Source organism: Pelophylax lessonae (assembly GCF_965119305.1).
Source record: "Pelophylax lessonae genome assembly, chromosome: 3".
In the NCBI taxonomy this organism is placed as follows: Eukaryota; Metazoa; Chordata; class Amphibia; order Anura; family Ranidae; genus Pelophylax; species Pelophylax lessonae.
The window spans coordinates 495,949,960-495,966,429 of record NC_138770.1 but is presented as its reverse complement, the minus strand read 5'-3'; the positions used below and the strand labels follow the sequence as shown (position 1 = coordinate 495,966,429).

Genomic DNA, 16,470 nt, shown 5'->3' with positions numbered 1-16,470 from the left:
ATCTTCTTAAACTTCATTTTTTAGCACTTAGGCAGCCAATAACGGACCAATCGGGTCTGCCTGTCAGTTTTTTTAGGCAGACCCGACCGTACCATCCATTGTTCTTTATGCAGCAGCAGATGTCCGCTGACACCCACCAGCATCCAATCTGGTCCAATCTGCTAAAAACAGATGGATGGGGATCAATTCCCCATCCATCCAGTGGATCGGATGAGATGAAAGACAGATTGAAATGGACCGCCTGCCCCACAGAGAATAGCAGGCTGGGTCTATGTCGACCTGCTCAGTCGGGATCAGTGGAGGGATCCTCGCTGAGCAGGCAGATCCCCTGGATGGGGTCTGCTCAATCTGAAAGGGGCCTTAGATTGAACAAAAAAATAAAAAATCCAATTCCCCCATCTACACATTCCAAGTGGATGGGGGGAATCCTCCCACTGTGGACCAGTGGCAGAACTACCAGGATCAGAAAGGTCGCATACGAGACTGGTGTTCCATTATCATTGGGGTTCCCAGCCTCCTCTTGCTGTCCTGTCCCTGCTATTGAGCAGGTCTGGTCTCTGTCTCCATGGCTGCAGCGGCAGAGGAATTAGGACCCAGTGCTGGGTACTTTATGGGGCTGATGGGCGCACGTGCAGGAGGGCCAGTACACACGGTGCTGAACATATGGCTGATATATGTGTGATTGTACTCTTGATGCTAATAAATAATGTGTTTAATAGATCCAACTGGGAGAATCACCTGGATCACACTTTGATTGACATGTTAACAGAGAAGGCTTTGCAACATTACCGCTGCTAGGCGACAGGAGGAGGCTCAGTTGTCTACAACCAATAGTGCAAGCTCTCCCCCGCATGCACCCATCAGCCCCATAATGTAACCAGCACTGGGTCCTAATAGACTGCTACCACTGGCGTAGAGACAGAGAAGCCAGACCAGCGCTGTCAATAGCAGGGGCAAACAGCAAGAGGAGGCTGAGGACCCAGCAGTGGCAGAACGCCAGGTTCCGGTCACAAGTGCAACCTTTGCAACCCTGGTAGTTCTGCCACTGCATTGGACCCTTATGTGGTATCACTTGCTTTCTGCCACCGTGGGGGGGGGGGGGGAAGACAGTAGGAAAGGGGCCCACAGTAGGAAAGGGGCCCATAGCAGAACAGATCAGTGGGGAGGGATGCAGGACTGAAGGGGCCCTTCAAGGTTTCTTGCACCAGGTCCCTGGAAGTTATAGTTACGCCCCTGGCACTGTAGCTATGTGTATACCACATTCATTCACTTAATTTTCCATGATTTTACTTACTCTGGAATATGATCAGGCCCTCTTCGAGCATCCGCAAAACTGTAACACCTAAATCCGTTTTTCTGACAATATTCATTAAACCTTCCTATGTAGTTTGGGAATTCCTAATATATAAAAGAGAAGAAGGCTTTTATACCAATTTTGGCTGTAAGAATACAATATATAAAAAAAAAAAAAAAAAAAAAGGAAAAAAAATATTTAAAAATCAATACATACCTCCAATTTATTTGTGACACCATTAACTGTACTGTGTTCAGTGCTAGAATGAAGGAACACTACATTAATCATACCTTTAAAGTAATTCTACATTAAGGTTATTTTTAATACTCTTACAATACACTTTCATCCACAAGACTTATTGATGAAGACATGATTACCAACTTCATCAATCACACATGTACACTCCCGGCCCCTATGGACCAGAGCCATTTTTACATTTCTTTTTTTAATCACATTTTTCTATTTAGAGATTTTTTTTCTTTACAAAGACACACTGTCACACAAAATAAAATAACTAAAAATAGAAAAACTTAAAATAGCAAATAAAAAAAATTCAGCACTAAGCCCACAAGTTACCATTTAATAAATATATTAACCTGTTGTCGTCCACCCACCACAGTTTTACCGCGGCAAGGTAGCTCAGCTGCGCAAACCGATGTAGGGGTAGGGGGCGTGCGCCTGCCGTCCCCGTGATGATCTGATTTGGTTTAGAACCGGTCAGTCATCAGGTCCAGGCCAATGATTTATAGCCTGGACCTGGTGATCGGTTCTGACCAATGACAGAATGTCCTGTGTCTGTATAATGTAAACACAGGCACAGGAAATTATGCAATCTCCTCTCCTGGAGCCCTTTTCCATTCCAGCGTGAGGAGAGAAACAATTCAAATCTGTAAAGAAAAGCGCACGCAACCTCGGGCAATAAAGCTTTAATAAAGGACAATAACACAGTACATTGGAATTGCACTCGCACTTTTTCTTTAAGGCAAATCGATTTACAGCATTCCAACAGGAGCTGCTCTCTCCTCCCGTCCCTCCAGATGGTGACTCTGCGGTCTCCTCATCCGCGGCTGCCGCCGCTGTATCCCCACTCTCCTTCACTTCCTGTGTCGCCTGCGCACTATACCGACGTGATCTACAGCACCTCAGGAGAGCCTCAGCCAAAGCCAGAGCCACAAGTAGTACGGAGCTGCGAGGTGGGGGATTCAAGACACGGGTGCACTGCCTCTGCTGTTGCTACGGACAACGCGTTTCAAAGGCGGAGCCTCCTTCCTCAGGTCTCACCTTGCTTCCTGCTAATGCCCCTCCCTATATACCCGGGATACCATCGGCCCTAATTAGTTGATTGTATATTCCTAAAGGGGCCAGTAACCAATAATCTTTATCCACGTCAGCTGGGACGGGAGAAGCAAGGGGCTATCCACTTTTAAAAAACATATATTAAAAATACAATTTAAGATACAATTTGAAATACAATTTAAAACAGTACAGTACAAGCGCAGATATTAACCAGAGCTGTTATGGATACATATTAGGATATCACATTCCCTACATAGCAATGGTTTTCTCCTGCTAAAAATAAATTAAACGTATCTTAGGAGTATATATGTATATAAAACTCTAAACTACATCAGCATTTCCTTATACCAATAAATCAACAATTCATTTTAATTCCACATTATCTCTCATCCATCTACCAGAACAATTTCATAAACCAGGATAATTTCATAAGACATATAATAAATATTAATAAAATAAATGATGATCTGATTTGGTTTAGAAGCGGTCAGTCATCAGGTCCAGGCCAATGATTTATAGCCTGGACCTAGTGATCGGTTCTGACCAATGACAGAATGTCCTGTGTCTGTATAATATAAACACAGGCACAGGAAATTATGCAATCTCCTCTCCTGGAGCCCTTTTCCATTCCAGCGTGAGGAGAGAACATCAACTGTGAGTACACAAGCACTACACTGACACCAGTACACATAGGCACATATTTAACCCCCTGATTACCCCCCCAGTTGACCCTTTACTCCCTGTCAGTGTCACTATATACAGTATATAGATAATTTACTGATCACTGTGTTAGGGTCACTGGTGATGCAAGTTAGTGTCAACAGCAGTTAGTGGTAGTTAGCAGCGGTCCCAGATCATTTTAGGGTACCCGGCATATATCCCCTAATAAAGAATAAACCTCCTGATTACCCCCAGTTAACCCCTTCACCGCTCTGTCACAGTGTCACTATTTTAGTGTACAGATCTTTTTTCTGATCATTGTATTAGTGTCACAGGTGATGTCAGTTAGCATTAACGTTAGTTAGCGTCAATCAAGGACAGCGTCAGATTGCCCGCAACATATTTAGTAATACATTTTAACCTTTTCACTGCCAGTGACACACACATACACTAAACACCTCCATTACTAGTATAGTGTCTAAAACAGATCCAAATATTTGATCAGACCAGACTAGTGTCCCCAATAGTATAGTGTTCCAAAAACACAGCGTTAGCAGGATCAGCCCCGACACCTGCCAGCACCTGCATTTAGCCCCTCCGCCCAGCCCCCAAGAAGTGCAGTATCAGTAGATCACGGTCACTTCCCATACACAGCACACTAAACCACAGCGTTAGAGTCAGGCCTGATCTCTACTAGCATGAGCAGTTACATTTTTTGGTAGCGGTTCAAACAGTCCTTGACAAACCGGTGCTTTTTTTTACCTGTGAATAAATTTATTGGCCAAAATGTCCAAACAGAGGTACACTAGTGAAGAGGCCTACACGATGCTGAGCATGACAGATGAGAGCTATGGGGAAGCCTCACTGTCAGAATCAGGCTCAGTATTCGAAACTGCAGACAGCAGCAGCACCTTGACAGATTGCTCTGACGACGGAGTATGGGTCCCTGTGAAGGTCAGGCGTACCCAACCCCTTTCTTCTGTTGCTGAGGTGCAACAATCCCATGGTTCTCGTATGCCTGAGTGTCGGTACTAGTGCCGCTCAACTTTCTGGTGAACTGGCAAGCACCAGTGGCCTAGTACATCCTGGTCGTAGTCAAACCATCACTGCAGTAACACTTGGTGATGTGGCGAGTACCATAAGTGCAGTTCAAGCTGGTGCAGTATCTAGCTAACAAGTGTCCTGTAGCCACCAGGAACCAAGAATTCGAAGACAGATCGGTAGAGCCCATAGTTTCCTTCCTGATGCACTTGCAAATTCTGATTGGGGGCCCACCACCTACTTCTGCAGCGCCAATTCACTGGCCAACCCGGAATTCAGGTGGAAACCTGGCCAACTCGGAATTCAGGTGGAAACAGCGGATTTTACTGCCCTTGATTTATAGGAGCGTTTTTTCACAGAAAATCTGTACAAATCTATTGTGGACTAAAGCAATTTATATGCCGATCAATTTATCGCCGCAAATTCAAATTTGACCCTTGCCAGAGAATTTATAAGGAAACTTATCACTGTTTTCAAATTTAAAACCTTTCTGGGCCTATCCCTCATCGTGGGCATTACTAAAAAAAAGTGTGAGTTGTTATCATATTGGTACACTGACCCGTTCTCTGTTCTCTGCTGCCATGATCAGGACTAGATATGAGCAAATCTTGCGGTTTATGCATTTCAATGACAATGACCTGTCGTCCGAGGGGTGACCCTGGATACGACCGGCTCCACCAAAATTGGGCCCCTCGCAAATCACTTCAACCAAAAATTTGCATACGCCCCAACAAGCTGTCTGCGTTGTGAAGACCCTGATTAAAATTTCTGGTTGCCTTGTTTTCAAACAGTTTCTTCCCAGCAAGCGTGCCAGATATGCGGTCAAGATGTATACAGATGTGACAGGGCAACAGGCTATACATGTAGTTTCGGAATTTACGAGGGAAAAGATAGCAATGTGGAGCCCTCTGACTGCCAAGACTACATAGGGAGCAGAGGCAAGATTGTTTGGGACTTTGTGTCACCCTTATTCACTTATTCGGAAAGGGGAACCATTTATACGTGGACAATTGTTACACAAGCAAGTCACCTTTTTGATTCTGAAACTGGCGCATGAGGCACCGTGTGACCTAATCACTGGGGCTTCCCCAATGGGTTGTAGATTTCCGATTTAGACCAGGGGGGTGGAGAGCCTGCTTGAAGTGTAATAAATTTCTTGCAGTGAAGTGGAGGGACACACGGAATATTTTCATTCTGTCTTCTATTCACCCAGATAAGACTGTCCAAATTACAACGGCGACTAGTGTCGAGAAGCCCCCCCTTAACATGGGAGGGGTGGCTTTCAACATCCAGAGGATGGCGAAATACCTTATTGTCCATAAGGCCAGACACTGGTACAAGAAAGTGTCTGTATACTTATTCCAATTGGCTCTTCTGAACACTTATGTGCTATACAAAGGGTTAGAAAGAAGTGGATCCTTCCTAAAATTCAAAGAAGAGATCATCACAGCCCTTCTGTATCCAGAAGATGCTGTGGCCCAAATTCACAAATCCAGATGCAGTGAGCCAGCTGCATGAGAGGCATTTTCCGGATGTCCTCCCTGGTACCTATACCCAACCAAGATGCCGTGTCTGTAGAAAACGCGGATATCGGCGTGGCACCCGCATTTTTTTGTCCCTCCTGCCCTGGCAAACCTGGTCTCTGCATCGGGGACTACCACACACTAGTGGAGTATTAGTATAGAGTACAGCACGGCACAGTCTAGGGCATACTTTCACACAGAGTCTCAAAAGATGTTAGGCTATTGCATTTTGAGAGACCTTAGTCTGGAACTTGTCAAGTTTTTTTTTTTTTTACAGTTACAATTAACATTTTTAAAAAAGTTAAAAAAAAAAAAAAAAGGCAAAAATAGTTGTAATTTTATGGAGTTAAAATTTTCTGTTCTTACTATTTTACTGTAGTTTAGAATATACTGCTATACTGTAATGTTTTATTGGTACGGTTTTTCATTCCTAACCATAGTTTGCTTTGCAGATACTGCAATTCTACTGTTTTACTAAACTGTATGCTCTTATAATGTAGAGTTTTATTGTTGCTGTGTTTTTCATTGTTAACCATAGTTGGTTTTGCAGATACCACCATTCTATTGTTTTACTGCACTGTATACTATTATATTGTAATAATTTATGGCTACTGTGTTTTATTGTTAACCATTGTTTGCTTTGCAGGTTGCTGACAGCAACAGCGTTTGCTCGAAGCATATACGTAAATCAATGATTGCAGCGCTATAGGAGGGGATTTCACCACCGCAGTTAAAAAAAAAAAAGAGCATATTTGGCGAAGCATAGGGGATGGGGTGGACAAATCTCCCCTATGCTTCAACATATATTTTTTAACACTGTTCTTGGCAGAGATTTCTTCATCCACATCGATCGATGTGATTGGAGGAATCGGTTTGGTTCTCTTTTTTTCGTTCAGCCCACAGGCTGCATGAAAAAAAAAAAAAAAGAACCTTACACTATATGCTCAACAAGGACCAGCAACAGACTGGTACATCGCTGGACTTTGAGTGGTCATACCAGGATGATGCCTGCAGGTTTAGGCATCATCTTTGTATCTTTTTTTACAGCCAGCGGTTGGCTTTCATGTTAAAACAATGCTAGTGGCTAGTTAGTCGCTAGACTGCTTTTACAGGCAGTGGGAGGGGAAGCCCCTCCCGTGGCCTTCCATGGTTTTCTCTGGCTCTTCTGTCCCACGGGTAGCCCAAGACTGCAGTTGGTGGCTCCGTCAGCTGACCATAGGGCTGATTGGAGAATAGAACGACTCCAATCATATCTATGGCCTAAGATATCGGAAGCTACGAACATTTCATGACTTTGATTTCGCTAGATATAAACAACACCATTGGAAAATTGGGAAAGCATCTTATCACACTAATCTTGGTGTGGTCAGATGGTTTAAAAGGCAGAGGAGAGATCTAGAGTCTAACAGACCCAATTTTATTTAAACAGACCCAATTTTATTTAAATGACGACGCGGCGCCTCCTCCCTGACGCGTTTCTCCCGATAGACCTCCTATCTAAGTGGATGCCCTATCGGGAGAAACGCGTCAGGGAGGAGGCGCCGCGTCGTCATCACATCTAGACCAGGCAACGGTCCGCACTGCAGGCGGACCCCGCCATACAGCTCCTCCGTGAGGGAACTCGCTATTATTGTCTTCACAACTGTAAGTGCAACCATTTGTTTTAATAAAAATCTACTGTTGGTAATGCACCATTGCGGTCCCCTCTGTTGTGTCCCCTATTATTGAGGTCGACCAGACTAAGGAGTTACAGCAGCCAATCAGAGTCTAGCCACCTTTGGCAGGATCTTCTTTCGTCAGGCTTTCTGACTGGGTCTGTTCCTCTTGGACACAAGCAACTACATCAGCCATCCTAGAGTCCAGTAACCCCCGGCAGGACCACTCATCACCATAGAACCAGGCTTCTTGTTTGGCTTTTGTCCGGTAAGAGTCTAGGGAGCACGAGTGTGTCAGAGTGCCTTCTGTATTTCTGGGAACTTTTCTACCTGGCTGCATGACCTTTGGAGCAGTCATATTCATATATGCCCTTAACGTTTAACTTCTGGTAAGAGGCCAAGCTGGTGGTGGGACTTTGCACCTTCCAATCACAGTTCACCTTTCCCCAAGCTGGAAGTTTTTGTCACCATTTTTTGCACTTTATTTATGGACTTATAATATGGACGTTTATTGCACATTGGTGTATCACTAGTCACCTTCTGGACATTTTTTGTTTTACACGATTTGCATACGTTTTCAATTTTTTGCATTATTATTGCATTTTTGGTTTATTTGTTTACATCATTTTGTATGTTGCACATATGCACTAGGGCAGCGCACCTGATTTCTTTACCTATTCTACAACATACACTCTAAGGTAGCAGCACACCCTATATTGAATCAGCGCACTTTCCTACCCACCACAAAATACTCACCATGCCTCTTAGCAAATACCTTGGGGTGTCTACTTTCCGAAAAGAGGTCATTTGGGTGGGGAGTTTGTGCTCTCTTGGCATTTCATGGCCTACAAAAATGTGATAGGTAGTGAGGAGTGAAATCAACAATTTACGCCCTTAGAAAGCCTCAAGGCAGTGATTGGTTTTCGGGGTCCTGTATGTGGCTAGAATGCGAAAAAGTATCACACGTGGTATCCCCATACTCAGGGGAAGCAGCAGAATGTATTTTGGGGTGTAATTTCACATATAGTCATGGCATGTTTGAGCAGTATATCATTTAAGCAAAAACTGTGTAAAAAAAATAAGTACATTTTTCCAAAACTTGTGGCAAAATATAAAATATTCCATGAACTAAACATGCCTCTCTGGAAATAGCATAGAGTGTCCACTTTCCAAAAGGGGGTCATTTAGGGGTTTATGTGACATTTCGACATTTCAGGGCCTCCGAAACTGTGATAGGTAGTTAGGAAGTAAAGAAAAATGGATTTTTGTCTTACTGTAAAACCCTTTTCTCTGATGTTCATTGACAGACACAGCTTCATATCTTCTTTGACCAATGGGTTATGCTGCTTTGCTCAGGATTAGGACACTAGGCAGAAAAGGATTAACAAAGCTTGACTACTTACGCCTATAGGGCAGTCCCAGGGGGTTTACACCCACTTCCTGCTATAAGATCTCAGTTTTGTAACAAGCAGTGTCAGAAGAATACATAACCCAACTCCACTGAGGGGTGGGTGCTGTGTCTGTCAATGAACATCAGAGAAAAAGATTTTACGTGAAGACAAATACCCAGTTGTTTTCTCTTTCGTTCATTGGCGGGCACAGCTTCATATCTTCTTTGACCGATGGGACATCCCAAAGCAGTGTCAGACTGAGGGGTGGGAAAAAACACAGCAATAAACATATTCCCCAAAAAAGGGCTAAATTAACCAACCAGGTAAACCAGAAGCTCAACCAGGAACAACTGGAGATCATCTACAAATAAAAAAACAACGGGCCTGCAAAACTTTGCGGCCAAACGCAGCAGCTGCGGAAAAAATCCACCGTGTAAAACTTGGTGAATGTGTGTACAGGTGACCGCTTTGCAAACCTGGACCACTGACACCTGATGACGGAAGGCCCAGGAGGCACTAAGCCCTCTTGTAGAATGCGCCTCAACAGGGAAAGGAGGAACTGGTCCCTAATTGAAGAGGCCTGCACCAGCGTCTGTCTGATCTATCTGGAAATGGTCGCAGCTGATGCAGCCTGCCCCCTACGGGGACCATACGTAAGGAGAAAAAAGGAATCCGATTTGCGAATTGACTCAGTCGCTGCCAAGTACACTCTGATGGCCAGGACCAGATCCAAAAGAATGCAAGGCAATTTCTTTTGGATGTTTTGACTTCGGACACAACGAAGGCAACACAATATGTTAATTTAAGTGGAACCCCAAAACGACCTTAGGAACGACTGACAGGGACGTTGCACCACTTTGTCCCTGTGAACCACCAGGTAAGGCGATCGACAGGGCAACGTAGCCAACTCAGAGACCCTGCGTGCAGAAGTAATAGCCACCAAGAAAGCCACTTTCTGTGACAAGTTAAGCAGAGGAATTTCACGAATATTTTCAAAGGGCGGTTTTTGAAGAGCCGATAATACCAGATTAAGATCCCACGGGGGCACCAGGGACCATACCAGAGGAGCCAAGTGGCAAACCCCCTGCACGAAGGTGTGAATCAAAAAAGAATAAGAAAAATTTTAAGAAATTTAAGAAAACAAAAAGATTGCCAAAGCTGAAATCTGGCCCTTAATGGTGCCCAGGGCCAAACGTTAATCTACACCTCTTTGTAGGAACTCCAGCAGACGTGGTACCGAAGAGGACCGGGGGGAAACACCCCCCATGACTCACACCAAGTAATGTACGCCTTCCAAACTCAATGGTAAATCCTCCGAGAAGTAGAATTCCTAGTTTTTAACATAGTAGGAATCGCCGAATCCGACAACCCCCAGGTCGTTAAAGCTAGCGACCTAAAGCAGGATGGAAACAGAGACAAAAGATTTTCTCTGACAGGAAGCTGCCAAGGGGCATCGGCTACCAGTCTTACCAGGCCTGTATACCAAGCCCAACGAGGCCAGTCTGGGGTCACCAGAATTACTGAAATCTCTTCTGCCTTGATTCTGCGCAGAAGTCTCCGCAGAAGCTGTAGTAGAGGAAAGGCATAAATTAGAAGATACTAGCAGAGCGTCTGCCAGAGGGTCTTGAGACCTTGCCACAAACCTCGAAAGCTTCCGGTTGACGTGGGATGCTAACAGGTCCACATCTGGGGTCCCCCACCGGAGACACGGTTGTTGGAACACTTCCGGGTGAAGGGACCATTCGCTCGGACTCCGTGCCTGTCGACTGAGGTAATCCGCCTGCCAATTTACCACTCCTGGAATGTGCTCAGGAGAGAGGGCTGGAACAAAGCGCTCTGCCCACCTTAGAATGTTGGCCACTTCTTTGGCCACTAGGGCACTTTTGGTGGCCCTTGGTGATTGACATATGCCACAGCCGTGGCGTTGTCCGATTAAATCCTTACCCCTGTAGACGAGCCGTCCACTGGGACAGGAAAAGCCTGATCGCCCGAATTTCCAGGATGTTGATCGACATACTGGACTCCTCCCGAGACCAGAATCCCTAGGCTGATTCCGTGCCCAAGACATCGCCCCACCCGGAAAGGCTGGCATCCGTGGAAACCACAGTCCAGTACAGGGGAAGAAAAGACTTTCCCTGCTGAAGTGCCGGGGAATGAAGCCACCATATTAGAGATCCCCTCGTACCCCGGCTCAACAGGATCAGATTGTCTAGGGACCGTGGATTTTTGTCCCATTTGGCTAGACTCTTTTTGCAGGAGGTCTGGTATGGAACTGAGCAAATGGAACCGCCTCAAAAGGTGTTACATAGTTACATAGTTACATAGTTAGTGAGGTTGAAAAAAGACATAAGTCCATCCAGTTCAACCTATGATGTGTGTGTGTGTGTTTGCTTTTAACCGTACATTGTATACCCCTGTATGTTGTGGTCTTTAAGGTGTCCATCCAATAGTTTTTTGAAACTATCAATGCTCCCCGCTGATACGACTGCTTGTGGAAGAGAATTCCACATCCTTACCGCTCTTACAGTGAAGAACCCCTTACGTACTTTAAGGTTAAACCGCCTTTCCTCAAGTTTTAGTGAGTGGCCACGTGTCTTATTGTATCTCCTTTCTCTGAATAGTTTGTTCCTTATGCTAGGGTCGCCAGTACAGTATTTGTACATTGATATCATATCCCCCCTCAATCGTCTCTTCTCCAGAGAGAATAGGTTCAGTGCTTGTAGTCTTTCCTCATAGCTGATGTCCTCCATTCCCCTAATTATTTTTGTTGCCCTTCTCTGGACTTTCTCCAGTTCCAGCACATCCTTCCTGGGGACCGGTGCCCAGAACTGGACAGCATACTCCAGATGTGGCCGGACCAGAGTCTTGTAGAGTGGAAGAATAATCTCTTTATTTCTGGAGTGAATCCCCTTTTTTATACAACCCAGTATTCTGTTGGCTTTGCTTGCGGCGGCTTGGCATTGCATGCCACTGCCAAGCCTGTTGTCTACCAGTACCCCCAGGTCCCTTTCCATCCTAGACTCACCCAGAGGTTCCCCCCCCCCCCCTAGTGAGTAGCTTGCTTTCTGGTTTCTGGCCCCCAAGTGCATTACTTTACATTTTTCTACATTAAATCTCATCTGCCATGTAGTTGCCCACCCCGTTATTTTGTTCAGGTCTGCTTGCAAGATTTCCACATCCTGCATAGAAGATATTGGCATGCCTAATTTAGTATCATCTGCAAATACTGAGATTGTACTAGATATCCCCTCCTCTAGATCATTTATGAATAAATTAAACAGGATTGGTCCCAAGACAGAACCCTGGGGGACCCCACTTTCCACACCCGCCCAATCCGAGTACTCCCCATTAATCACCACCCTCTGTACTCTCCCCTGGAGCCAGTTCTCTATCCAGGTACTCACCTTATGGTCCATACCTACCTTCCTTAGTTTGTACAGTAAGCGTTTGTGGGGAACGGTGTCAAAGGCCTTTGCAAAGTCCAGATACACCACATCCACAGGCTTACCTTTATCTAAGTGGCAGCTCACTTCATCGTAGAAGGTTAATAGATTGGTTTGGCACGAACGATTTTTCATGAATCCATGCTGATTACTACTTATAATACCGTTTTCATTACTAAAGTCTTGTATGTGGTCCCTTATCATCCCCTCCAAAATTTTGCAGACTACTGATGTTAGGCTGACAGGCCTATAGTTACCCGGGATATATCTCAGCCCCCTTTTAAATATTGGTACCACGTTGGCTTTTTTCCAATCAGCTGGCACCATACCCGTCTGTAAACTATCCTTAAAGATCAAGAATAATGGTCTGGCAATCACCTGGCTGAGCTCATTAAGAACCCTTGGGTGCAAGCCATCCGGTCCCGGGGATTTATTTATGTTAAGTTTCTCTAGTTTAGCTCTAAGTCTATCCTCTGTTAGCCATGGCGGCACTTCCTGAGGTGTATTATTTAGTTCGGCCTTACAAGCGGAGTTCGTGTAGCCCCCCGATTCCTTTGTGAAGACTGAAGAAAAATGGATTTTTGTAAGATCTTACCGTAAAATCCTTTTCTCTTAGCTCATTGACAGACGTAGTCCTCGGTGATACACCACCTTCGGGTTATGTTGCCTCCACAGGAGCAGGACTAGACAGGAAATTAAAAAGCTCTGGCCACACCCTAGGGGCAGTCCCAGAGGGTATATCCTCTCTCTCTCTGCCTCAGCAAATCAGTTATGTGAAAAAGCAGTCTTTAGAGATTTTAACCCAACCCAACTCAAAAAACAGAGGGGCGGGGACTACGTCTGTCAATGAGCTAAGAGAAAAGGATTTTACGGTAAGATCTTACAAAAATCCATTTTTCTCTAGCGCTCATTGACAGACGTAGTCCTCGGTGATACACCACCTTCGGGACGTCCCAGAGCAGTATCACAAATGAGGGGTGGGAAAATGAAATCAAATCCCAATCTAGAAGGCCCAACCGGTGCCAACTAGAAGTTTACAATGCTCATCCTTAATGATGAGACTCAACAAAAAAGAGAAAAAATTTTTTTTTTTTTTTTTTTTTCAAACAGAAAAAAACCCTCGAGGTAGACCACCGGTCTCCTCAAATTGCGGCCTGCAAAACCTTGCGGCCAAATGAGGCATCCGCCGATGCCGTCACATCAATTTTATAGAATTTTGTAAAGGTATGTACCGACGACCAGGTGGCCGCCTTACATACCTGGACCACTGACGCCTGATGGCAAAAGGCCCAGGAAGTACTGAGCGCTCGAGTGGAGTGCGCCCTAACAGGGAACGGAGGACTCTGACCCTTAATAGAATAAGCCTGTACCACCGTTTGTCTAATCCATTTGGCAATGGTCGCGGCAGATGCAGGCAACCCCTTTCTGGGGCCATCCGTGATCACAAAAAGTGAATCCGTCTTACGGAATGATTCCGTAGCTTTCAGGTATACCCTGATTGCCCGAACCACATCTAAGGAATGCAACGCATGTTCCCGATGATGCTTGGGCTGAGGACACAAGGAAGGTAGTACAATATCTTCATTCAGATGAAAATCTGAAACCACCTTAGGAAGAAAAGATGGCTTAGGATGAAGTACTACCTTATCCCTATGAATCACTAGGTATGGGGACTGGCATGATAATGCAGCCAGTTCTGACACCCTGCGAGCAGAAGTAATAGCCACCAAGAAGGCCACCTTCTGGGATAAAGTAAGCAAGGGAATCTCCCTGATGTTTTCAAAGGGAGGTTTCTGTAGAACCGACAAAACCAAATTAAGATCCCAGGGCGGTAAGGGCGCGCGGACTGGAGGAGCCAGGTGCCGCACCCCCTGGATGAAATTCCGCACCAAGGACTTGGTAGCTAAAGGTTTCTGAAAGAAGATTGCTAATGCTGAAACTTGACCCTTGATGGTGCTCAAGGCTAGCTTCTGCTCAACCCCTTGTTGCAAAAAGGCCAATATTCGAGTCACCGAATAGGTACGTGGAGGAAATCCTAAAGATTCGCACCACGCAATATAAGTCTTCCATGTGTGATAATAGACCTTGCTGGAAGTCGCTTTCCTTGCTTTAATAAGGGTAGGAATGACTGAAGTAGACAAACCTCTGTCCTTCAGTACTTGGGTCTCAATGGCCAGGCCATTAAACCCAGCGACTGTAAAGCATGATGGTAAATTGGTCCTTGAGACCACAGACACTCCCTGAGACGAAGTTCTCACGGAACGTCTGCGACTAGCATGTCCAAGTCGGCCAGGCCGGCTTGAGGAGGCCAGCCTAGAATTTCTAGGACCACTGGCGCTGATAGAATCTGAACCAGGCGTCCCTAGAGGTATCTGGCCCCGACCATCCGAGAAAGTCTGGTCGTTTTCTGTTCCCACACATTTATCAGATACCTGATTGTTATCAGGAAGGGTGATCTTTTCTGGTTGAACCTCAGGGACCGAAGTCACCCGACTAGAGACTACTTGGCCTATCTGGTCAACCAGATCCGATTCCTGTGAGGTATAGGGACTAATCTTAGGAAAAGGTAAAGGAAAAGATCTATTCAGGGAACGGTAACTACCGCTTCCTGTAGTACTTAAATGTTGGAAAGGAAGAATCGCACCGGTAGTAGTGGTTGAAGCCCGATCTAATGTCCTGAATACCGGTGAAAACGTCCCCCCACCCTGAAACCGGGTGGGGGCGCACCTTCAGGCTGTGTACTCCTTTGCTTCGGGTTTGGCTGGGTTGGTCCTCTGCTTGTCCGACCAGCCCTTCTTGAACCCTCCTGGAGGAGTTTTGCCTTTCCCGCTAGTACCAGCCGGGCGCCCTTTATGGGCGGTAAAGAAAGGTCCTCGCTTGTTGCGAGGTCCCTTAGCTTTAGCAGCCTGTGGCAAAAAAGTGCTCTTGCCCCCAGTGGCATCCTTAATGATTTCATCTAGGTTGGCCCCAAATAGACGATTCCCCTGAAAAGGGAGATTTGTCAAGGTCTTCTTGGAACCTAGGTCAGCTGACCAGCATTTTAACCACAGCACACGTCTGAGGATAACCGCTGACATAGATGCATGCCCTAATAAGGGAGTAGTGTCCAAGGCTGCGTCACAGATAAACTGTAGCCCTTGTATAATCTGTTCCATCAAATCAGATGTCTCCTGGGGAATATCTTTTCCCCTAAGGTCTAGGCGTACCATTTTCGCCCATTCCGTAAGTGTCTGCGAAACTAGACCAATAACAATTACTGGTCTAAATGCTGACCCTATCAGAGAGAAGATGGTGCGGGACTCTGCTTCCATCTTTCGATCCACCGGATCCTTAAAGGACGAAGTGTCCTCCACTGGGATAACCGTGGCTTTATTCAGCCTGGAAATAGGTGGATCCACCACTGGTGGTACCGTCCATTTCTTAATGATGGATTCCTCAAACGGATAGCGTCTAGCAATACGCTTGGAAATAGTAAAGGTACGTTTAGAATGCTCCCATTCTCCTTTAATCTGATTACCGAAACATTTGGGTACAGGAAAAACCTTCACCGTTTTGATGGGCTTGTTAGTACCAAAAGGAATCTCTGTTTCAGTTGCCTCTGCCGGTAAAGCCTCAAGTTTTAAGGTTTCCTGCACTGCCACAACTAGTGCGTCCACCAATGCTTCTTCCTGAATTATAGCAGGAGAAGAAGCGTCCTCCTCACTGTCTGAGGGGGCTTTACCTGGGATAACAGCCCTTGCAGAGGAACCTGCAACTGCAGTGACCATCTCTGAATCTGAGTCAGAGGTGTCAGATAATATAGGGGTAGGCGGGGGTCGCTTCCTTGACCCCCGTCCCTGACAGGCCGCCTCCACCCGAGCCACCATAGACTCCAAAATTGCTGTAAATGACTCTACACTCTGTGCACCGGCGGGTCCCGTGGCCCCCTCGAGGGAAACAGGTGGGGGAATATGTGTGGCAGGGTCCATGATAATTCCAGTCACTTCCTGGATAATATAATTCAAAAATAAAAAACTTTTTTTTTTTTTTTTTTTCAGACCCCCAGCGCCACAAAAAGCCCCCTGCTAGGGATCCCTATCGATCGAGAGAGAGAGAGAGATAGACCCCCAGGCTCACCACTTGATGCTCAGAGTTTAACTGCAACAGGTTACAGCGCTGTCTTGACAA

The 16,470-nt window shown here is 45.7% G+C and overlaps 1 protein-coding gene across 1 annotated transcript in view; it reads right to left on the bottom strand.

Annotated features, from left to right (window-relative positions):
- The window catches only part of LOC309549718 (interferon-induced, double-stranded RNA-activated protein kinase-like), a 363,835-nt gene that overhangs the window by 313,005 nt on the left and 34,360 nt on the right, over positions 1 to 16,470 (bottom strand). The window contains exons 4-5 of the mRNA XM_082250192.1: positions 1,511 to 1,553; positions 1,295 to 1,398 (exon numbers count right to left, since the gene is read on the bottom strand). Coding sequence (XP_082106318.1) covers positions 1,295 to 1,398; positions 1,511 to 1,553 — 147 coding nt within the window. The remainder of the gene's footprint in view (positions 1 to 1,294; positions 1,399 to 1,510; positions 1,554 to 16,470) is intronic.